Source organism: Choloepus didactylus, chromosome 18, assembly GCF_015220235.1.
Source record: "Choloepus didactylus isolate mChoDid1 chromosome 18, mChoDid1.pri, whole genome shotgun sequence".
NCBI classification, from domain to species: Eukaryota; Metazoa; Chordata; class Mammalia; order Pilosa; family Megalonychidae; genus Choloepus; species Choloepus didactylus.
The window spans coordinates 33729232-33755394 of NC_051324.1; the positions used below are offsets into that span (position 1 = coordinate 33729232).

General features: G+C 36.0%; 1 protein-coding gene across 5 annotated transcripts in view; it reads right to left on the bottom strand.

Annotated features, from left to right (window-relative positions):
- USP32 (ubiquitin specific peptidase 32) overlaps window positions 1-26163 on the bottom strand; it is a 333441-nt gene that overhangs the window by 272241 nt on the left and 35037 nt on the right. For 4 of the 5 annotated variants that reach the window (XM_037809640.1, XM_037809643.1, XM_037809642.1 and 1 more), the window contains one exon: window positions 6488-6615. In XM_037809640.1, the coding sequence (XP_037665568.1) occupies window positions 6488-6615 (128 nt within the window). Of the gene's footprint in view, window positions 1-6487; window positions 6616-7343; window positions 7783-26163 lie in introns of those variants that run through there. The other variant, XM_037809645.1, reaches the window with a different exon arrangement.

The following is a 26163-nucleotide window of genomic DNA, read 5'->3' on the forward strand; positions in this document are numbered from 1 at the left end:
TCTTTTTGATTTTGTCAGTCTAGCTAGGGGCTTGTCCATCTTGTTGATCTTTTCAAAGAACCAACTTTTGGTGTTATTTATTCTCTCTATTGTTTTTTTGTTCTCTATGTTATTTAGTTCTGCTTTAATCCTTGTTATTTCTTTTCTTCTACTTGGTTTAGGATTGGTTTGCTGTTCATTTTCTAGCTTCTTCAGTTGATCCATTAGTTCTTTGATTTTAGCTATTTCCTCCTTTTAATGCATGCCTTTAAATGCTATAAATTTACCCCTCAATACCGCTTTTGCTGCATCCCATAGGTTTTGGTATGTTGTGTTCTCATTTTCATTCATCTCTCTATATTTAGCAATTTCTCTTGCTATTTCTTCTTTAACCCACTGATTGTTTAGGAGCTTGTTGTTTAATCTCCAGGTATTTGTGAATTTTATTGACTTCTAATTGTATTCCATTGTGGTCAGAGAATATGCTTTGGGTAATTTCAGTTTTTTCAAATTTCTTGAGGTTTGTTTTATGTCCCAGCATATGATCTATTCTGGAGCAAGTTCCATGAGCACTAGAAAAGAATGTGTATCCTGGTGATTTGGTACGTAATGTTCTATATATGTCTGTTAAATCCAATTCATTTATCAGATTGTTTAGGTTTTCAATTTCCTTACTGGTCTTCATCAATTCCTGTAGGTTAAAATAAGCATAATGTGCCACACTGATTAATAATAGCTTTTGAAGGAAAAAAATAAATGCCATTCGGTTTGATGTGCTGAGCCCTCGATCATGGGACATGTCTTTCTGAAGCTCGTTACTGCAAAGGAGAGGCTAACTTGCATATAATTGTGCCTAAGAGTCTCCCCCTGAGTACCTCTTTGTTGCTCAGATGTGGCCCTCTCTCTCTCTAACTGAGCCACCTCGACAGGTGAACTCGCTGCCCTCCCCACTACGTGGGACCCGACTCCCAGGGGTGTAAATCTCCCTGGCAACGCAGAATATGACTCCTGGGGATGAATCTGGACCCGGCATCGTGGGACTGAGAGTATCTTCTTGACCAAAAGGGGGATGCAAAATGAGACGAAATAGTATCAGTGGCTGAGAGATTTCAAATGGAGTCTAGCGGTCACTCTGGTGGACATTCTTATGCACTATATAGATAACACCTCTTAGGTTTTAATGTATTAGAATAGCTAGAAGTAAATACCTGAAACTACCATACTCCAACCCAGCAGTCTGGACTCCTGAAGACGATTATATAATAATGTAGATTACAAGGGGTGATAGTGTGATTGTGAAGACCTTGTGGATCACACCCCCTTTATCTAGTGTATGGATGAGTAGAAAAATGGGGATTAAAAACTAAAGAACAAATGGGGGGGTGGGGGGATGATCTGGGTGTTCTTTTTTCACTTTTATTTTCTATTCTTGTTCTGGTTCTTCCTGATGTAAGGAAAATGTTCAGAGATAGATTGTGGTGTTGAACGCATAACTATGTTATCATACTGTGGACATTTGATAGTATACCATGGATGATTGTATGGTGCGTGAATGTATCTCAATAAAACTGAATTTAATAAAAAAATAAAAATAAAAATAAATGCCATTCACAAAGATAGACATACTGATCAATGGAATCCAACTGAGAATTCAGAGGTAGACCACCAGATCTACGGCCAACTGATCTTTGATAAGGCCCCCAAAGCCACTGAACTGGGACATAACAGTCTTTTCAACAAATGGGGCTGGGAGAGTTGGATATCCATATCCAAAAGAATGAAAGAGGACACCTACCTCACATCCTACACAAAAAATTAACTCAAAGTGGATCAAAGATCTCAATATAAAAGACAGTACCATAAAATTGCTAGAAGATAATGTAGGGAAACATCTTCAAGACCATTTATTAGGCGGCCACTTCCTAGACTTTATACTCAAAGCACAAGCAACAAAAGAAAAAATAGATAAATGGGAACTCCTCAAGCTTAGAAGTTTCTGCACCTCAAAGGAATTTCTCAAAAAGGTGAAGAGGCAGCCAACTCAATGGGAAAAAACTTTTGGAAACCATGTATCTGACAAAAGACTGATATCTTGCATACATAAAGAAATCCTACAACTCAATGACAATAGTACAGACAGCCCAGTTATAAAATGGGCAAAAGATATAAAAAGACAGTCCTCTGAAGAGGAAATACAAATGGCCAAGAAACACATGAAAAAATGTTCAGCTTCACTAGCTATTAGAGAGATGCAAATTAAGACCACAATGAGATACCATCTCACAACAATAAGAATGGCTGCCATTAAGCAAACACGAAACTACAAATGCTAGAGAGGATGTGGAGAAATTGGAACTCTTATGCATTGCTGGTGGGACCATATAAGGTGCAGCCACTCTGGAAGACACTTTGGCAGTTCATCAGAAAACTAGGTATTGAGTTACCCTATGATACAGCAATTTTACTTCTCTATATATACCCAGAGGACCTAAAAGCAGTGACACAAACAGATATTTGCACATCAATGTTCACAGCGGCATTGTTCACACTTGCCAAGAAATGGAAACAACCTAAATGTCCTACAGCAGATGAGTGAATAAATACACAGTGGTACATACATACAATGGAATACTACTAGCAGTGAGGAACAATGAGGTCGTGAAGCGTATGACAACACAGATGAACCTTGAGGACATAATGTTGAGTGAAATAAGTCAGATACAAAAGGAGAGATGTTGTACGATACCACAAATGTGAACTTTGTGAAAAACACAAAACAAGTGTCTTATATTGTAGAGTATAGAGGACCTAGAGATAGACAGCAACTAGTGAAGGGGGAACAATAATCTAGTAAGAAGAGATAAGATATCAAAGGTAATCTTGATATGGGAATGCTCAGGAAAGTTTGCTAATTTTCTTGGGGTATGTAGGAGCACACTGGAAGCAATGTAGTTATTTTAGGATATTTCTTTTTCTTATTCTTTTGTTTTGTTTGAAAATTTTTTCTTTTTGATAAAAGTTTCTTTTTTTTAAAGAAAAGAAAGACCTAGTATTAGGAGGCAGTGTCTTAGACTTACACCCAAAGCACAAACGAAAGAAAAAGAGAAAAATGAGACCTCCTCAAAATTGAATACTTCTGTGCTTCAAAGGGTTTTATCAAAAGGATGGAAAGGCAACCCTTTCTCAACTTGGCAGGTGAAATCACTATCCTCCCCACTACGTGGGATCTGACACCTAGGGGAGTGAATCTCCCTGGCAACGTGGAATATGACTCCTGGGGAGGAATCTAGACCTGGCATCATGGGAAGGAGAACATCTTCTTGACCAAAAGAGGGATGTGAAAGGAAATGAAATAAACTTCAGTGGCAGAGAGATTCCAAAAGGAGCCGAGAGGTCACTCTTATGCACAATATAGACAACCCTTTTTAGGTTCTAATGAATTGGAATAGCTGGCAGTAAATACCTGAAACTATCAACAACCCAGAACCCATGAATCTTGAAGATGATTGTATAAAAATGTAGCTTATGAGAGGTGACAGTGTAACTGGGAAAGCCATATGGACCACAATCACCTTTGTCTAGTTTATGAATGGATGAGTAGAAAAACGGGGGAAGGAAAAAAAAAAGGGCACCCAGTATTCTTTTTTTACTTTAATTGCTCTTTTTCACTTTAATTTTTATTCTTATTTTTGTGTGGGTGGTAATGAAAATGTCAAAAATTAATTTTGGTGATGAATGTACAACTATATAATGGTACTGTAAACAACTGAATGTAAGCTTTGTTTTGTATGACTGCATGGTATGTGAATATATCTCAATAAAAATGAATTAAAAAAAAAAAAGACCTAGTATTAGGAGGCAGCTTCTTAGCCTTATACCCAAAGCACAAACAAAAGAAAAAGAGAAAAATGAATGAGACCTCCTCAAAATTGAATACTTCTGTGCTTCAAAGGATTTTATCAAAAGGGTGGAAAGGCAACTGACTCAATGGAAAAAAGTATTTGGAAACCACATATCTGATAAGGGTTTGATAGCGAGAATACACAGAGATCCTACAGCTCAACAATAACAAGACAAACAACCCAAATATTAAGGGGGCAGAAGACATGGATAGACATTTCTGAAAGAGTAAATACAAATGGCTAAAAAGCACATGAAAAGATGCTCATCTTCACTAGCTATTAGGGAAATGTAAATCAAAACCACAATGAGGTATCATCTCAGATCCATTAGTATAGCCACTATTAAACAAAAAGGAAATTACACGTGTTGACAAAGGTTTAAAGAAATAAGGAACTGTTATTCACTGTTGGTGGGAATGCAGAATGGTGCAGCTGCTCTGGAAGGTAGTTTGGCAATTCCTCAGAAAACTAAATTTAGAGTTGCCTTATGACTTGGCAATCCCACTACTCAGTATATACCCAGAATATGTGAAAGCAGGGACACAAATGGATGCTTGTACACTGATGTTTATAGCAGCATTATATGCAGTTGCCAAAAGATGGAAACAATCCAAGTGTCCATCAACCAATGAATGGATAAACAAAATGTAGTATCTACATATGATGGAGTATTACTCAGCCATAAGAAGGAATGAAGTCCTGAAGCCCACAACAACATAGATGAACCTTAAGATCATAATGCTGAGTGAAATAAGTCAGACACTAAAGAATAAATATTGTATGATTTGACTAATATGAACTAATTATAACATATAAACTCACAGTGCATAAAACTTAGAATACAAGTTACCAAGAGATACAATGAGGCTAGAGAATGGGGAGTGGTTGCTTAATATGACAGAATTTTTAACTGTGTTGAACTTAAACATTTGGAAACGGATAGAGGTGACAGTAGCATTGGGAGTGTAAGTAATAGTGCTGCATTGTCTGTAAATTGGTTGAAAGGGGTTGTTTAGAGTCTTGTATATCAGCAGGAGGAACGCTAGAGGTTAAAAATATAGGAATGGATAACACAATGAACCTTGTGGTGGACAATGTCTGCAATTAACACTACAAATACAAATAAGTTCTTTCATGAACCAGAACAAATGTAAGACACTTTTACAAAGAGTTAATAATAAAGTGGTATATGGGGAAAAAAAATGTACCTATTGCAAACTACAGGCTATAGTTAACAGTAATATATTAATAGTCTTTCATCAACTATAACAAATGTACCATACCTACACTAGGGGTCAACAACAGGGGGATAATGGGTATGGGGTGTTTTGGGTTTTCATTTTTATGTCTATTTTTATTTTATTTTTGGAGTAATGAAAAAGATCTAAAATTGTGGTGATAACTGTACAACTATGTGAGCCACTGACTACACTCTGGATGGATTATATGGTTTGTGAATGTATCTCAATAACATTTGCATTTACAAAAGTAATTAGTGCCAAAGAATTGTATACTTGAATTAGTTCAAATTGGAAATTTTATGTTACATACATGTTACCACAGTTAAAAAAAAAATTAATAAAAAGAATAAGAAGGGATGAAAAAGGAAAATAACAAGTGTTAAAGAGGATGTGGAAAGATAGGAACACTCGTACATTGATGGTAGAAGTATAAAATGGTATAGCTGCTGTGGAAAATGGTCTGGCAAGCCCTCAGAAAGCTAAGTACAGAATTACCATATGATTCAGCAATCCTACTTCTAAGTATTTACCCAAAAGAATAAAAGCAGGGACTCAAAAAGCCATTTGCACACCAATGTTCATAGCAACATTATTCCCAATTGCCAAAAGGTGGAAGCAACCAAAGTGTCTATCAACAGATCAACAGAAAAACAAAAATGTGGTATACCTATACAAGGGACTATTATTCAACCATAAAAAGGAATGAAACTCCAGTGCATGCTACAACATGAATGAACCTTGAAAACATCATGCTGCATGAAATAAGCCCGACACAAAAGGACAAATACTATATGATCTCACGTTCATGAAGTAAGCAGAATATGCATATTCATAAAGTCAGAAACTAGAATACAGGTTACCAAGGGCAAGTGAGGAAGGATAATAGAGAGTTAATGTTTAATTGATAAGGAGTTTCTGTTTGGATGATGGAAAAGTTTTGGCAATGGATGATGGGAATGGAGGTACAATTCTGCGCATGTAATTAATACCACCGAATTGTACATTCAAGAAGAGGAAGAAAGAGAAATTTTAGGTTGTATACAAGTTACCACACATACACACAAAACACAGAACTGTACAACTAATGTTAACCAATGTAAGAGGATCACTAATGTAAACAGTGCACTAAAGTTAATAGCAAAATAGCATAATTATAATAATATTGTTTCATGAATTATAACAAAGGTACCACACTGATGCAAAATGTTAATAATAGGGAAAACTGTGTGTGAGGAGGGTTTAAACGAGCACTCTGTACTTTCTGCATAATGTTTCTGTAAACCTAAAACTACTTTAACATAAAAAATGAATTAAGTCTAGTGTAGATAACTAGCTCAGAAGGAAAAACTAGATCATAAAGATTACCTCAGCAACTTTTGGAGGCACTCCATCCCCAAGCACTTCTCTGATGAAGCAGTGCTGACCCATGTAATATGAGAGCCCACAGGTCCTTTTGAAGGCATCTTTCAGTCGTTTCAGCTCTACATCAGTAACTGTAATTCAGAAATAAGATGATGGATAAGAAACCAAGAGAGAAAGGAAGTTTCTGATAATCTTTAAATTTTTTCAACCCAGTTCCTAAGAAAAATTGGCAAATATCACTTCTCTTTCTAGATAAATTCTAGAAAATATTTTGTCCAAATTCTAACATTTTCAAATCTAATACAGAAAATAAATGTGAAAATTCTTGACCTGCTATTTTCAACAGATAAATCTTTAAATTGCGCATACAACTTCTAGGCAGGGGAAAGAAACAGGCAAAATGTTTCAAATTAACAGAAAAGCTAAATGGCATTTGATTCTGGAATTAATATGTTTCAGCAGCAATACATTCATTTCCTTCAGGATAAAATTTATATTATTTGTACTCCTTGAGCACACACCTATCAATGTGGAAGAAAGTCCCAGTGTTAGATTTTATCATCAATTACAAAGAAAATAATCTATAAAGAGATGATATTAACACCCACTGTCAAAAAGAAATAAAATTACTAAGCCACAGCTTTATTTTAGGCATTGAAAACTGAAACCTGCATAAAACAATATCTGACAGACACACAAATATTTTTTAATATTATGTGGTCAGCATAGTGATCACAATGGAGGCACAGCAATGGTACCTTTGGCCCATGCTGAGGATAACAGAGAAGGCTTCTGGGAAGAAAGGACCATTACTTTAACTCTTAAAGGCCAAACCAAGCAAAAATGGACAAGGACATACCAGGAAGAGATAATATTTTGCTTCAGGAGTATGTATACATCTATATATTGATATATGGTACATAAAGAACTTAAGAGATATAGAGGGACCAAGTCACAGATTTTGTCTGTCACAATTAGGAACTTGGGCTTACTGTTGGAAGGGACACACACAGTCAGTTACAATTTATATTCAAACTTCAGGCAAAAAGGACATAGGACACAGATACAAATTCAGATAGCTCACTAGAAGTATAGAGATCAAAATTTAGGGGAAACAAATCTGAAGTAAGAAATAGACTGCTACCACAAGAAGAAAAAGAAATAAAAAAAGAAGAAAAGGAAGAGCCAAATCTGGGAAATATCTAGAAGGAAAAGCCAGAGAACTTAAAGCTTGACTAGGAGTAGAAGCAACATGGAATAATACCCAGGTTTGTGTCCTGGGAAACTTGAAGGATGGAGTCGTTATCATGTAGACAGGAAATGAAAGAAAAAGACTAAGCCAGAAAAAAAAGAGGGTAATTCTGTTTTGGACATATTGAAAATGAGGGACATCGGGGAACTCCAATGGGTTTTTAGAATTATGAGTGTCAAGCTTAGGAGAGGTTTGATGGGAGTCATAGCACATAGGTAATAATTAAGAAACAAGAAAAGAGGAAAAAAAACGAAGAAAACAATGTTTACAGTGTGTGCAGAGGAAGAAAAAAACGCTCAAACAATTTTAAAAGGAATAGTCAGAAGGAGAAACAGAAGACAGTGCGGTCTCCAAAAGCCAAGAAGACGGGCTCAAGTAAGGCAGAAAGGAACAGCAAGATAAAACTGAAGAGTGTCTGGCACACACCTTATCACTCAAATGTTTGAAGGAGGGAGGGTGGGTTCATGGGTTCAATAACATGCAGGGCAATGATAAAAGAATAAGAAACAATACTTGAGTAAGCAGCTAGAGAAAAGTGTTAATACTAGGTGCTTAACGCATTAAAAATTGGACTAAGAATACATCTCCAATATACTGATATTTTTTTCCCTTTTTAGAATGTGAAAAACAGAACAAAAATCTCATCTCATAAATTAAAGTAATGGAGAAGAGATGACTTCAGCTACTGGAACACCTATTTCTTCAAGACACCTAATTTTCATTAATGGCTTTACTAACAAATTAGGTTACTCACAGTCTAGTAGAGGAGACAAGAAAATCAACCACTAGAATGTAGCATGATAGTCTCATGTATTATTGGTTATAGATATGCGAAGAACTTTTTGTTAATATGGTAAAAAAAAATTTAAATCTCATGACTAAGGAATTTATTTATTTATAACTGGGGAAAAATGTACATATAAGCACGCTTTTTAAAGCATTTCTAAAAAGCAAATAATGTCCATATCAGAGGACAAGTTGAGTAAGTTACGGTATACTCTCAAAATAGAATATCAGACGGACACTAAAATGTTGCCATAGATCCATAAATATTGAAAATAAAAATGAAAACAAAAGATACATAAAAGAATACAAAAACTCTGAACATTTTAAAAATGAAAACTTATGCAAGAAGGAAAATAGAACAGAATCAAGCCTAGTACATTTTTAAGGTAAAATATGATACTTATATTAATGTAGTATTTTAATTTTAGAAAGAAAAAAATCATAGTTTCAGTAAAAACATGGAAAACTGAACACATGTACTGTTCTCTCTTCTCTTTTCTCTCTCAACACCTCACCAAAATTACAGCTAGAATAAAAAAGGATATAAACACAAAAACAAAAAAGAAGAGAAGAAGAGCAAACTAAGGACCTAAGAGACAGTAAAATTTTTCAGGACTTAAATGTCTGGAAGAGTAGAAACTGACCTTTGCAAGGCCAAAGAAAGTTGAAACCTAAGCACCAGCAGCTTAGAAATGTAAACAATAAGCAAATTCAATTCACCCTGTCCAGAGCCCCAGAAAGGCTCAAGAATTAATATTACTAATTATACAAAAGGCGTGGGGATAAAAGAAGAGTCTGGTCAAAAATCTTAATAAGGAGGGGTTAGATCCTCAGGTCCCCTGTTGCAAAACACTGTCAGTCACACACCTACTACCTATTCTTCATCCCTTTTCACACCAACCTTTTGGAAATCGGTATATATAGCAAAAGACCAGAGCTACATTCTATGGAGAAACTAAGAAAGGCTCCAAACATGGGAATATCAAATTTATCTGAGAGCTACAGGCAAGATAATGAGGAGCTATATGGAAAAGGATAAAAATTAAGTGAACATTTAAATCTAGCCACCTTTTCTTGCCCTGCTCTGACATATATACCATCTAGGAAGAATAAGGATTCTTCTCTGAAGAAAGTAAATGTCCTAGAACAAAGACCTAATGCTAATGACATGGTGGCTGGGGGAATTTTTCAGTTCTCCATTTAAAAATGACTGCATCCCACCTGCCTCATGGGATTGAGCCTAACTTCTTGACCAAAAGGGGAATGCAAAATGAGACGAAATAGTTTCTGTGGCTGAGAGATTTCAATTGAGTAGAGAGGTCACTCTGGTGGACATTCTTATGCACTATATATGTAACACCTCTTAGGTTTTAATGTATTGGAATAGCTAGAAGTAAATACCTGAAACTATCAAACTGCAATCCAGTAGTCCGGACTCCGGAAGACGACTGCATAACAATGTAGATTACAAGGGGTAACAGTGTGATTGTGAAAACCTTGTGGATCACACTCCCTTTATCTAGTGTATGGATGGATAGAGTAGAAAAATGGGGACAAAAACTAAACGAAAAATAAGGTGGGATTGGGGGTGGTGGTGGTTTGGGTGTTCTTTTTTACTTTTATTTTTTATTCTTATTCTGATTCTTTCTGATGCAAGGAAAATGTCAGAAATAGATTGTGGTAATGAGTGCATAACTATATGATCATACTGTGAACAGCTGATTGTACACTATGGATGACTGTATGGTATGTGAATATATTTCAATAAAACTGAATTAAAAAAAAAAGACTGGGTCCCAAACTAACTACTCAACAGGAAAATCCATAAGTCAACAAGCAATACAATCAAACACACAAGACTTCCAATCAACCTTTTAATGATTATTCTTAAAAATATATGAGCGCACCCTCCTTTGTTTTTGACTCGGCTGTGGTTCATTGTGGCAACAAAGTTAAGTTTAAATCTTTGATAATGCTGTAAATACCCTTCTTAATTTTGTCTCACCCATGGTTTACAACCCATACTATACTTTGACACTTTCTCTATAACTACTGGTTAAAATATACTTTGAAATGGATCACTTTTCTGCATTTATATTATATTTCACAATAAAATGTTCAAAAAATCATCTCAGGTCCCTTGAGAACAGGGACCTTGTTTTATCTATAACACATGCTATATTACACTCAGATGTACAATATACAATGCAAACATGAATACGTGGTGGTGCATGCTGGAAAACTAGAGAAATTAAATGTGGCTTCTTTGGAAAAAGAAATCATTTTGCCATCCTTTCAAAACAAATAACAGACATAGCAAAGCATGAGGGCTCAAGAAATATATGTACAAATAAAAGGTGAAAGAAATGTCTTGTTCCAAAATAAAAACTGGAGACCTAAAAAGAAAAATCAGTCAGCAACAATTCAAAATTAAATATTAATGACATTTTATAATGTGATCAAATTTTAATAGAAATTCTGAAGAAAGTTGTTTAAAACTTCTACATTTTAAACTAAATAAAATATATTGCTGAAAGTAATGAAAGAAAAGGTGTATAAATGTAGATACTTTCCATGTTCATGGATCTGAAGATCAACTATATGCAGATTCCAGTTATCTATAAACAATTGGAGAATCAACCCAATACCAGTTCATATCATGTTATTTGGAAGACAAATTTTAAGTAGAACAATGTAAGGATTAGGTTTTATTGTACATAATGTTGGCAACATATTTAGAGACATCATTCCTATCATATCAGCCAGTTACTCATGGAAATTAAAATTCTAAACAAGGCTCTTTGATATCAAAGTATTTGTCTTCTTTCTCCATTTATGTGCTGATCTATACATGAAAATGTATGCTGAAAAAAATCTTGTTTATATTTTCCACATTACCACTCAAGTCAATGGATGCAGATTTGGTAAAAGCTAACATATTTTCATCAAAAATTCCCAGAAAAATGAAGTAGACTTATGAACAAATATATACATCTGTCTTCTTACATTTATGTGCCAATGTGCACCTGGCAATTAATGCTTAAACAATGCTACTTACCTTAACTTTTACACATGTAACCGTTCTGTTTTCCTGTCCTTAAACATGTTAGTTCTACAGATAACATCTACTCTCCTTTTGCCATTCATAATTTTGTTTTTCTCTAGAGAAAAAGTATCAGACCTGGGAATATCTCTGTATCGGGTCATAATAACATCATTACAATTGTTTTATGATGAAGAGAATGATAAGCATAAGCATGTCTACCATGGAAATTACTGAATGCACATGAAAACTGTAACTTGCTGAGCTCTCTGTATAGGTAGTGATTTGAGGTTTGAGCATAGGCAATCCACAGATTTATCAGGTGATCAAACTTGTACGAAGAACTTTCATTTAAATAACCTTGATTGTTTTTTTTCTTTTGAGTTATTCCTTTTGTTTTATTTTGATTTTAATGAGAAATGCAAATATGAAAACTGACCTAAATGCTCCCCAATAAAGGACTTTTATAATAGTAAAAAAAAAAAAATATATATATATATATATATATATATATGGGCGCTCTCTCTGCACGGAATGCTGACTTCACTTTCCCAATCAGCCAACATCGGGAAGAATTCTGTTTTATTACAAGCCTTTCACCACAAACTTCTCCTCGCCAGCCATCTTCAATAGCATAGCCAGAGATGCCTACGCTCCCATAAGTAGGGCCTGCAACCCAATGACAGCTTTAAGCAGCTAAAGAAGACGGAACATGGGACTAAATTCTGTTAAGATTAAGGGGAAATGAAGCAGGGTTAGAATTAGGGCAGTGGCTGGCTGATGAACAAAGGGCAAATTCCAAGGAGCAGTCATACCTCAAGAAGAAAGATATCTCTGAGAAGAACAGCAATAAACAGCAACTGGGGGCCAAATGACCCCCACCTGAGTGAGTCATCTATGGAGAAGGGTAGAGCCAACCGACCTCGCCTGAGCTAGTCATCTATCCTCAAGGAGGAAGAAGAGGAGGTTAGTAAAATAGTTTAAAAAAATTACAAAAGAAACAAAAATCTATAAAAGCAGATGGCCCACAGTGTTGGGGCTCTCACCTCTCACTTCTCAATTCTTGCAAGAGTGCCTGCATGGTCTCTCACATGCATTCTTAAAAACTTTCTACCTACTGACAAAAAAAAAAAAAAAACCAAAAAAAAAAAACCTGCCCTAATAATAGTAATTATGCCTTTTCAAGCACCCATGAAACATTTACAAAAATTGTAATGATTGTATGGTATGTGAACATATCTCAATAAAACGGAATTTAATTTAAAAAAAATGAACAAAGATGAGTTGAGTATGATTGAAAAACTAAGGCTAGGGGCATGTATGGCACCAGAAGGAAAGACAGAGGATAACTTAATGAAATCTGGGGTGGACAATGATGGTGATTAGTTGCACAAATATAAGAAAGTTTTTACATGAGTGAGACCAAATGTAAGTCACCACTGAAAGATGCTAAAAATTGGTTGGTACAAAAATACAAATAATGCAAACTAGGGTTACAGTTAACAGTAACATTGTAATATTCTTTCATTAATTGTAACAAAGGCAATATACCAAAGCTAAATGTCAGTAAGAGAGGAACATAAGAGAGGGGTATGGGATTTTTTTTTCCTTTTTCTTTTTCCTTTCTTTTTTCTTTTCTTTTCTATTTTTCTTCTCTTCTTCTTTCTTTGCAGAAGAAATGGAAACGTTCTCTGTAACGATTGTGGTGGTGAATGCATAACTAGTGATCATACACTTAGGATGGAGTGTATGATGTTTGAATAAAACTGTTTAAAAAATAAACAGAAAAATACAAGTGCTGAAGAAGATGTGGAGAAAGAGGTACACCTATTCACTGTTGGCAAGGAAGTAGAATGGTACAGCCCCTCTGGAAGGCAGTGTGGCAGTTCCACAGGAAGATAAGAATAGGGTTGCCATAAGATCCCTCAATCCCATCACTAGGTATACACTAGGAAGAACTGAAAGCATGAACACAAACAGACATTTGCACACTGATGTTTATGGTGGCATTATTCACAAATGCCAATGGATGGATTGGCCCAAGGGATCATCAACCGATGAGCGGAAGGGCGAACTGTGGTGCATTCATACGATGGAAAATTGTCCAGCTGCAGAAATGAAGTCATGAGGCACACAACGAGATGAATGAACCTTGAGGACATTCTGTTGAGTGAAATAAGCCAGAGACAAAGGGACAAATATTGTAGGGTCTCACTAATATAAACCAAAGATAATGAGCAAACTCTGAGAACTAAATTCGAGGGCACAGGTTATTAGGAGATAGAAAAGTGGGCAGAGATTGGGCAATCGATGATTAAGGAGCAGAGTATTCAATAAGACTCATTGTAAAGGTTCGGAAAGGAATAGCACAATACTGTGTGATGGTAGTCCAATACCGTAAGTGCCATTAACAAAGTGGAGTGGGAGTATGGTTGAAAGAGGAAGACCAGAGTCATGTAGATCATCAGAAGGAAAGCTAGAGGATAGAAACAGGGACTGTATAACTTAGAGAAACCCAGAGTGGACAATGATGGTAATTAACTGTATAAATACAAGAGAGTTCTCACATGAACTAGAACAAACTTACGTCAGTGTCACCAGGTGTTAATAATAGGGTGTTACATGGGAAAAATACAAGTAATACAGTTAAAGGACTGCAAAAACAACATGAGCAATGAATCAAGAAAAAGTGGTACTTTAAAGGTAGGATCTCATGGTGCTCTGGTTGGCCCTTCCCCCAGCCCTCACCAGCTTGACAAGGAGCTGGCCGGCACTCCCAGTGTGGATCCCTGGTGCCGGTCCCAAAGGGAGCAAAGTAACACTCACACACATTTGGGAGCATATATGTCTAGCCCAATCTGTCTGATGATGGTCTGCGGGAATCAGTGTCACAGAACTTGCCCTGCATGTAGAGACAGCTCACCAAACTGTCCTAAAGAACACATAGAGGGTGTTCAAGTGGATGCCTGGGATAAGGGATTGCTGGCTGTAGCCCAAGACGATGACGAAACTGTTTCCTAAGGAAGACGAGACATTTGGAATCATGCAAATGGAGGAATTCCTAGGGCCACTCACACAAGTCCAAAATAAGACACACTTGCAGAAAGGATCAGGGAGATTCCTACGCTTTGGGCTGGGGCTATTTTCCAAACTGACTGTATGGATAAGCCCTGAGGGAGAACATTTGGATAGGTCAATCTGCAAAGACTGGGAAAGGTATATTCTTTTTTTCCTTCCTCCTTTTGTTAGCTCTTGGCATTCAAGGAAAGCTCTGTCCTAACAGGAGCTTGATAGAGGCTTAAGGAATAGATGCCTCAGAGTCTAAATTCGAGCAATAATTCATCAAAATATCAAAATGTCTAGATTTCAACAAAAGATTATAAAGCATAGAAAGAAAGAGGAAGCAATGATCCAGGCAATGGAGAAAATTAAAGCATCAGAGACCACAAATGAGAAGACCAGCCTGGAACATACCAGACAAAGATTTTTTAAACAATAATCCTAAATATGCTCAAAGAGCTAAAGGGAAACATGGACAAAAAGTAAAGGAAATCACGAAAATGATGATGAACCCAAAAAAAATATCAATAAAGAGATGGAAACTATGAAAAGGAACTAAACAGAGCTGACGACTACAGTAAATGAAATTTAAAACTTCCCTTTAAACTCATTGTGGGAGTCCCAGAAGGAGAAGAAAGAGAGAAAGGGGCAGAGAGAATATTCAAAGAAATAACAGTGGCATATTATAATCAGACTCTCGAATGCCCAAAATAAAGATAGAATTCTGAAAGCTGCAAGGTAGCAGCAACGTGTCACATACAAATGCACCTCAATAAGATTAAGTGCCAATTTCTCATCAAAAACCATGGAGGCTAGACATCCCTGAAGATCGGGAAAGTGATTAAACTAGAGGAAGGGGTAGCAACATTACAAGATGGAATTTAACAAAGGATTATGAATACTGAATCTCTATATAATTTCCTTTTTCTTAGTTGCTAGGGTATTAGAATAGCTAGAAGGAAAGAATGGAGAGGGTACGGTAACCCAACGCATCCTTTGAAATTTGTTCTATAGCTACTTGTTAAATTGTAAACTGAAAGTTATCATCTTTTTGTATATATGGTATATGTCACCATAAGGAAATAACTGAAACTGTGGAACTTGAACCCATAACATTCTTTGAAATTTGCTAACTACTTGTTAAATTGTAGTTGGAAAGTTACCACTTTTACGTATACATGTTATATTCCACAATTTAAAAATATGATTTAAAACAAAAAACAAAATACCAACATGGAGGCAAGAAAGCAGTGGGATGACATATTTAAAAGTGCAGAAAGCAAAAATCTGCCAACCAAGAATTCTATATCTTTCAAAAATGAGGGAGAGATTAAGACATTCCCAGACCAAAAAAAAAAAAAGGCTAGGGATTTTGCCACCATTAGACCAGCCCTACAAAAGATGCTAGAGAGTTCTTCAGGTTGAAAGGAAAAGACAAGGACAACAGATTGAAGTCACATGAAGTAATAAAGATCTCCAGTAAAGGTAACAATGTGGGTAAATATAAATGGAAGCACTTTTGTATTTTTGGTTTGTAACTCCACTTTTTACTTAGGATCTAAAAAGCAAATGCATAAATTGTAATGATAAATCAGTGGTTTTGGACTCAATGTTTAAATATGTAATTTGTGACAAGAACTACATAAAAGTAGGTGGGCAGAGAGATATAAGAACATAGTTTGTGTGTACTATTGAAATTAAATTGGTATCAAAGCAAGTAAGAGTGTTACAGATTTAGGATTTAAATTTAAACCCCTGGCTAACCACAAAGAAAATATTGGAGAATATGCAAGCTCATAAAGACAAAAATAGAATAGAGGTCACCAAGGGGAGGGGAGGAGGAATGGGGAGTTAATGCAAAATGGGTGTTAAGGTTTCTGTTTAGGGAGATGGAAAGTTTTAGTGATGGAGGGTGGAGAGGGTACTGCAATATTGTGAGTGTTATGAATCCACTGGATAGTATGCCTGGGAGTTGGGAAAGTTTACCTTGTATATATGCTCCCACAATTTTTAAAAAAAAAAGAGCGACTAGAGTCAGTGGCATTTAAATGCAATACATGATCCTGGATGGGACCCAGCAGGAGAGGAGACAAGGCTCAGAGGGATATTTGGGGGATATATGATGTATGAAAAGACTGGAGTATGGAGTGTGGGCTTTGTGTCAATGTCAAATTTCCTGAACTGGATAACTGCACTTAAGGTGATTATACAGATGAGTATCCTTGGTCTTGGGAATTATGCATGGCAGTGTTGGGTGTTCAAGGAGCATGATGTCTGCAGCCTATACTCAGGTATTCAGAAAACGGTTTGAAGGATAGACGGACAAACAGACAAAGACAGATGGATAGACAGATGGAATGATAGAGCAAATGTGGCAAAATGTTGAAATTGGTGGACCTGAGTGTCTGGGAAGGGTGGTGATGTGTCGGGATTTGCTATATGAGGTCTGTATTATTTTTGTGTCTGTCCTGTGGGTTTGAGGTTTTTTCAAAATAAAATGCTAAAAAAATACTATCACCAAATTACAAGAGTGATCTTTTCAAATATCAAAATTGATCCTGTTCATTGATTGTATACTTTGGATGGACTGTACGGTGTGTGAATAAATTTCAATAAAATCACACTAAAAAAGGAAAAAATTTTGATACTGTTATCCACTCCCTATTAAATTAAAATCCTTCAGTGGATTTATATTACTCTTAGGATGAAGACCAGCATCTTTAATGTGGCTTTTAATTCTTGCAGTTTCTCCTGCCATACTGCCCCTGCTATTTTCAAAACCTGGAACACTCTCACCTACACACATTCCACTTCCCCTTAAAATACACTTATCTTTTAGATCTCAGTTCACATGCCAGTTACTGAGAGTAATCGTCCCTGATCTATCATATATCCTCATGACACTCTTCAAAGTTGTAATTTTACATGTATTTGGATGCTGATTTGATTAAAATTTTTTTTCCACAAGAGTACAAGTTCCATGAGAGCAGGGACTTTTTTTTTTTTTTTGGCTCACAATTGTATCTCTAGCACCTAGCACAGTGCCAGCCACATAATCTGTTCAACAAATAAGAAAGTTTTATATGAATACTCTAAAAGCATTCAAAGCAGATAATACTTCCTAAAAATATAAATGTTCTCTAATGAACTTGACAACAACTTAAAGCAGTGGTGCCTAAATACATCTAAGGAATAACAGTCAGAATTTCACAAGGCATTAAGTATATTCAAAGTGACTAAACCAACCAACTCCACCTGAAGCTCTAAAGGATCCATTTATAAAATCTAATAAACCTATTCCAGATAGACATGGATAGTCCTACAGATACAAATACCTGACTGACTGACAACTCTCCAGCTTCTTACAAACAGACAAAAGTCCCCTAAGGATACCCTTATCTCTCTAAGTGATTAATAGTAGCTATCAATAAACACTCTGAGGCAGTGGCTGAATTAATCTCTGAAAAGGATTGGCTGACCTAGCAAGGAAGGCTATTCCATATCTTTAAGCATTAGATATAGTTAAATGTACTTTAAAATTAACTTTGAATTTAATATTATATAACTTAAATTATATATTAGTTATATAATTCAAATGTAAATTTAAATTTATTTATGGTTAAATACTATAAATGATTTTTTCAATTTATTGTTATTCTGCTTCATCTAACATTCCCACAGTATTGTTTCAACTACCTTTTTAATGCAAATATATAGTATTTCAGCTAAACTATGACTTAAGTTTCTATAAGTCACCCTATGAACCTGATCATCATTTATAACACTGTTTCTATGGAGAAATTTTAAGTTCCAATAAACTTTGGAACACAATCTATTGAGTACTTTAAAACTAGGCTTACTTCCAAACAAAAAACAATGTGTTCCAATAGCATAGTTAATCCAATATATTTCTCTAACATCATTAAACCACTCAGCAGTACAAATCTAATCTTTGATAGTGAACAAATCTACTAAAATGACATTTTCACAAGTCCCTTTAAGCATTCACAATACTTTGTTCTGATTCTAAGCTAAAATATAGACATACAGCATTTCAAAGGTAAAGCCAAAAATAATCTTTGCTCCAAAGTTTCCAAAATACTTACCAGAGAGAAAAAGAATGGTAAATGAAAACAGTTAACTGAACATAAAACTAGAAGAAAAGAAATTCTACAATAGAAATAAATTTCTACAAATATTTGAATGCATTGACGCACAGGAAAATTGCAAAAAAGCAAAACTAGTGATGATTAAAATATGGCTGCCATGGGTAGATTAAATACACGCTAGGTAGGTACTACTTAATCTAGCACAAAAAGTACAACTTCTCGGCTAGATATGGATATCTAATTTAACAAGGAGACTATATAAAAGGTAGTTAATGGCTACTTGTAATTTATAAAAATGTAAGAATTATAAAGACTAATAAAAAGATTAGAAGTTATAGGTCACAACCTTCTAACTGAAAAACAGTATTAGTGCATAATTCAAAAGGAGAACACCAGTAAAGGAAGGCACAATTTAATAAAGATAATATTACTCTGTACATAAAGAATATCAAAGACTTCTTCAAAACCACAAGGCAAGCAAGAGTTTTTGCATCTAAAAATTAAGCTAAATAATGAAAGTAATTTTTACAGAAGTGGTTTATGGTAGATGGAATTTGGAGAAACAATATGACACATGGACACCAAAAGGAAAGAGGAAAGATGAAGACTGGGACTGTATAACTCAGTGAAACCTAGAGTGGTCAACAATTGTGATAAAATGTACACATATGTTTTTACATGAGGGAGAACAAATGAATGCCAACCTTGCAAAGTGTTAAAAATAGAGTGGTGTTGGGGACAAAAGATGATCAATGGAAACTAGAGACTATAGTTAACAGAAACTTTGTATTATGCTTCCTTTAATGTAACAAAGGCAATACACCAAAGCTAAATGCCTATAAGAGGACATGGGCCGGGGGGGAGTGGGGTCTGGGACTCTTGGCATCGGTGATGTTGTTTGACTCTTACATAGTCTACTTTAGTTTAAGTCTATCTTTTCTTTCGTTGCTTTTTAGCTGTCATGTTTTGTGGAAGAAACAGAGATGTCCTTATATAGATAGTAGTGATGGTGGTGAATACATACATATGTAATTATACAGGGAACCATCGAGTGTTTACTTAAGATGGAAAGTATGGTGAATGAACAAACCTGTCTTAAAAAAAAAGAAAGAGTTGATGAAGAGGGCACTACATTAAGTGAAATAAGTCAGACACATAAGGACAAATATTGCATTGTCTCACTGATATGAACTAATTATAATATGTAAACACATAGAAATGAAATATAAGTTAACAGGCTATAGAACGAGGCTAAAGAATGGGAAGCGGTTGCTTATCGTGAGCAGAATGTTCAACTAGGTTGAACCTAAGTGTTTGGAAGTGGACAGAGGTGACAGTAGCACCTTATTGTGAGAATTACTAATGGTGCTGAATGGTGGTGGTGGAAAGGGAAAGCTAGAGTCACCTATGTCATCAGAAGGAAAGCTGGAGGTTAAAAGATGGAATGCATAAAACAGTGAATCTTGTGGTAGACAATGTCCGTGATTAACTGTACAAAAATTAGAAATCTCTTTCATGAACTAGAACAAATGTATGACACTATAACTAGAAGCTAATAATAGAGGGGTATATAGGAAAAAATATATACCTATTGCAAACTGTGCACTACAGTTAACAGTATTTTAACCTTCTTTCATCAACAGTAACAAATGTACTATACCAATACTATGAGCCAATAATGCAGGGGGGGTGGTTAGGGGTAGGGGAGGAATTGAATTTTCTTTTTTGCCTTTATTTCTTTTCTGGAGTAATGAAAATGTTCTAAAAATTGGAAAAATAATTATGGTGATGGATGCAAAGCTGTACGATGGTACTGTGGGCAACTGATTGTGTACTTTGGATCTTTGGATAATTGAATGGTACATGAACAATCTCAATAAAATTAAATTAAAAAAACAGATTATAATGTATTTGTTGATTTAATTGTATACCTCTCCTTTGCTCTTTTGAGAACAGAGACATTATCTTATTTATCTGTATCTCCAACCTCTGTTAAAGAACCTTAATTATTATTAATATTCAAAATTTGGGGATTAAAAATTAGATTTACAAAAATGATCAAATGAATACAACACCCTCCTTTGTTCACAGCCTTCTGCTTAACACTGAACCCTAGTATCTGGAAGAGTTTGTAATTCACAGTAAGAGTTTAATAAAAATGTTTTTTCATTACCCCCACCTGTTGTTTGTCATCACTAAATGTACCTCTTATTCTTCCTTAACCTCAGATTCAATTTAGATTCAGGGACGATTAGTAACCTACTAAACCAAACCCAGGTGGGAAACATGGTATGTTAATTCTAAAACTGCTGGAATAGGCTTAATTTACACTTACCTGCCCAAAGGCAGGAAACCAAATAATGACTTTCTCAAAAACTCTTACCTTTGATAAATACATATCTTTCCTTATCATTAAAAGCAGATAAAATAACTTGAACTCAAAAATTATTTGTTTATACATTTATGAAGTATGATTTTCTTCCAAAGGACAAAAAGTTTTAAACTTTTTTGGCAAAATAATCACACAACATCAAATCAGGCAAATAAGATACAGACATATATAACAAAACCTTACACCAAAGCTTCCCTAAATTATAATTTAAAATACATATATATCAAACACTTACTCTATGCCAGGCAGTACTCTAGGTGTTTTACAAATATTAACTCATTTAATCCTTCTAACAGCCCTATGAGATAGGAATGATGAGTATTCCCACCTTATAGAAAAGGAAATTGAAGCACAAAAGTTAGGTCACTTGCTCAACTTGTACCACAACAGTCAGACTCCAGTGCCCATACTGTTACTCTCTATGTTATGCTTTTAAAAGGAAATTCTAATTGGTGCTAATGTACTACACCATTACTGGAATACTCTGCAAAGCAATATGATAGTATGTAACAAGAATCAGAAATGTTCATATCCTTTGATCATGTGATTCATTCCCAGGAATTTATCTTAAGGAAATAATTTAAGAGTATTATTAAAGATGGTAATAAGACTTCACAGAAATATGAAAACATGTTTAAATTATAATAAATTAATAACCAAAGATTATTAAAACTATACAAAATATATACACAAGTGGATGACAGTGCAAGACTGGCTGCACTAAGCGGTAGCTAGAGATCATTTTTATTAACCTTTTTAATTATACAAGTAATACATGATGCATTCTTCTTTTAAATTTAAATAGTACATACAGATAAGGCTAAAGACACTACCATTAAATCCTAGTCACTTCCTCCCTCTTCTTCCCACTCTCTTCCACCCTCCCTCACTGCTCCCCAAGAAATAACCCTTTCAGATCCTCATGCTTTACAAGATAAATCCATGGAAACTTATGGTACTACTATATTATATATAGCTTAATGCAACTTGCCATTAGATATAGCTCTAGCTCATTCCCTTATTGTTGCATAGCATTCCATTATATAATAATGCTACAGATTATCTAGCTATTCACTGTTGTTGGACATTTGGGCTGCTTCCCATTTTTTTCCCTCATAAAAACACTTGCAATGAAAAGTCACATAAATGCCTCCTTGGATATATATGTGAGCTCTTCTCTAACAGACATTAGTTCACACATTTTTTTTCTTAATTTAATAGATATTGCCAAATTTCCTTCCATGAGGCTCTACCAATTTACATTCCCACAACGGTGCTTTCTCTAACCTTTTATTCATTATCGTTTATATACTCTCTGCAATTCAAACAACAAAAAGAAATTCTAAAAGAATCTATGCTGTATAGCTCATCTAAGGGTAGCTGTTTAAATAATGGAGAAAATATATCTTCACTTCTCCTCTTAATGAGAAGAAACAGATCTGGGCTCTTGGCTATTATATTCAGTTTATATCCTGAGCAGATTATCTGTAATTCAAAGTAGAAAACACTGTGGCTATATATATTCACCACTTGGCCTTAGTTTTCGAAGATATACTGTTGACAGTGTTGCTATCTATGTGTGGGTATGTGCCTGGAAACAAAAGTGGATCCAGCCATCACTTCTACTATGTCCATACAAAGTTGTTCTTGGCTTTACCACAACACACGTTTAAGGCAGCCTGTGAAATGGATTGTGACTCCGTATTTTCCCTTCACAGACTCCCAGTGTCTGTAATCAAAATGAACCAACCTATCTTTGCAGAACATCAGGTTGGCCCATCTGCCACATTTTCTGTTTGCCAGCATCCCTGAGCTTTGCTGCACTGAATAAAAATTGAAGCAGAATAAGAGAAAATTCTGCTTCCTCCTTCCTATTAGCGTTTAATAACAAGCATAAAAATACGAAAAAAAATAATGTAAAATGGAATTTGTGGCTGAACAACATGGTTACTTTGTCAATGAATGAACAATAACAACTGATAAATTTGGAGCACAAATGGAGAATCATACGAGTTGTACAAGTTTTCATCTATTAAGAATGACAGCTCGCATTCTGAAGCACCCCAAATATGTCACAATAAAGTTAATTTCTGGGGACTAAAATGTCTTTGAAAAGTGCTGTCTGTACGAACAGAACATAAAATCAAAAAAGACACTACTTAGTTCATGGTCACAGGAAATCTGTGGTATACCTAAACACTGCAAGACAGTTTTAGAAACATCATGGAGGGAATGCCCTTAAGTATTCATTAGCTTTAATTTTCCATAATATAACAAAATGACTATTCAATATATGTTGATGACAAGTTTTCTAGTTCATTTACTTCTTTCCAGCAGTTTCATAAATCAATCACACAATTTATCATTCTCCTGGTTCATAAATTTCTGAGGCTATCAGCAATACAGCACTCATCAGTTCAGCTACATTAAAATATATGTACCCTCCTTTCCCCTAAGGGGAAGAAAAAAAAAAAGCCAAAAAACAACTAGTAGCCCAATTCCCTATGTAAATCTAACAAAAAAAGTAATGGAGGGTTGTCATCAGAGCCTTTAACCTATTAAACTAAGATTAAAAATAAATGTTGTATCTAACACCTAGCATTTAGTGCTTTAGAAAGCACATTCACAGACACTCTGGCAAGATCCTTACAACAGTCTCATGAAGTAAGGATAATACATATCTCTGTGCTGGTGTTTTTATTTTTGAATATATACTTTTATATTCAAATAAATAAAGACTTACAGAACATCAGTATCTTAGAAAAGTTCAAGATACTGAATGGTAGAGTCAGAAATTTTAAAAAGAAAGAAAACATGTAAGTTTTCGGGTTCCCTAAAGGAACCAAGGATGTTTCTTCTTCATACCCTCCTACCCAAACTTGCTAAACCAATACAATTAATATACATGAATTAAAAATCATGTATTACCCCCATTCTATTTCACTTTAAGGACATTCTTTTACAACATAATAAAGAGCAACTTAACATATGCTAAACTTCCCCTTTCCAAAAACTTCACTGTCCATTAATATGCTTTCAAAGAAAGCCCAATGCTCCAATGAGATTCATTTTCCATTAAAGTTAAAATTTATATTTTAGGCTGCCATTTGTTAAATAAAACATAAATAACAGCATAGATTTACACCTTCATCAAATGATTACAGAATTAGAAGGTCAAACCTTCTGCTATCTACTACTAGTACTAGCTAAATCCGTATTATTCAAGTTGAAAGTTAATTTCTTGTGCCTTCTAGTTAAGAAATCAAGAAAATTTTCAAACAATTATATGAGAATTCATCCATCCTTAAGTTGTCACTGAAATCCTTGCTGAAAGGCACTATAAAAAAAAACAATCTGGTAGAGGGCTCAACCCATCAAACCACCAGGTTTTACCCTTGGGAAGACGGTTGCTGCAAAGGAGAGGCTAGGCCTCCCTATGGTTGTGCCTAAGAGCCTCCCCCCGAATGCCTCTTTGTTGCTCAGATGTGGCCCTCTCTCTCTGGCTAAGCCAACTTGAAAGGTGAAATCACTGCCCTCCCCCCTACGTGGGATCAGACACCCAGGGGAGTGAATCTCCCTGGCAACGTGGAATATGACTCCCGGGGAGGAATGCAGACCTGGCATCGTGGGACGGAGAACATCTTCTTGACCAAAAGGGAGATGTGAAAGGAAATGAAAGAAGCTTCAGTGGCAGAGAGATTCCAAAAGGAGCCGAGAGGTCACTCTGGTGGGCACTCTTAGGTACACTTTAGACAACCCTTTTTAGGTTCTAAAGAATTGGGGTAGCTGGTGGTGGATACCTGAAACTATCAAACTACAACCCAGAACCCATGAATCTCGAAGACAGTTGTATAAAAATGTAGCTTATGAGGGGTGACAATGGGATTGGGAAAGCCATAAGGACCACACTCCACTTTGTCTAGTTTATGGATGGATGAGTAGAAAAATAGGGGAAGGAAACAAACAGACAAAGGTACCCAGTGTTCTTTTTTACTTCAATTGCTCTTTTTCACTCTAATTATTATTCTTGTTATTTGTGTGTGTGTGCTAATGAAGGTGTCAGGGATTGATTTAGGTGATGAATGTACAACTATGTAATGGTACTGTAAACAATCGAAAGTACGATTTGTTTTGTATGACTGCGTGGTATGTGAATATATCTCAATAAAATGAAGATAAATAAATAAATAAATAAATAAAAAATAAATATAAAAAAAATAAAAATAAAAATAAAAAAAAAAAAACAATCTGAAGGAACCTAAGATGGCAACTAGGTGAGACAAAGAAAAAAACACCTCCGTGGAAAACACTAGATAAAAAACCAGAAAGGATCCAGAACACCACTTCCAAAGTAGCACCAGCTGGACAAGTTCTGCTAAAGCCACAGGGAACGTGCTTTTGGCGAAACCAGGAGTCTGCATTCTGAAACGAGTGAGTGAGTAGGCTGAATCCCTCAGCCACACTGCATTGGGGGGAAACGGTGGGCTGGACTTTTAAAAAAATAATAATATATACATAAGAAGCCTGGAAACAGCTGCAGATAAGACGGGAGTGCTCTGGACTAGCGCCTCGGTGTCTGGGATGGAGGATACCCCTTCCCACACCCACTGCTGATTGTCTCGGGTCCAGAGAAACAAAGGGGAGACGCGCGGCTTGCAGCGGTCTCCCCAGCAGGCGGGGCTGCTCCTGCCCGGGGCGAGCACACGGCGTAGAGCCGGCGTAAAGCCCAGCCGAGAAACCCAGCCTCACGGCCATCACCCCAGTGGACAGGACTGCTCCTGCCCGGGCCGAGCACATGGCATAGAGCCCAGCCCAGAAACCCACCCTCGCGGCCATCCCCCCAGCGGGCGGGGCTGCTCCTGCCCGGGGCGAGCACACGGCGCAGAGCCCAGCCGAGAGGCCCAGCCTCCCAGCCGTCGGCCCGGTGGGCGGGGCTGCTCCTGCTCGGGGTGAGCACACGGCGCAGAGCCCAGCCGAGAGGCCCAGCCTCCCAGCCGTCACCCCGGTGGGCGGGGCTGCTCCTGCCTGGCTGAACAC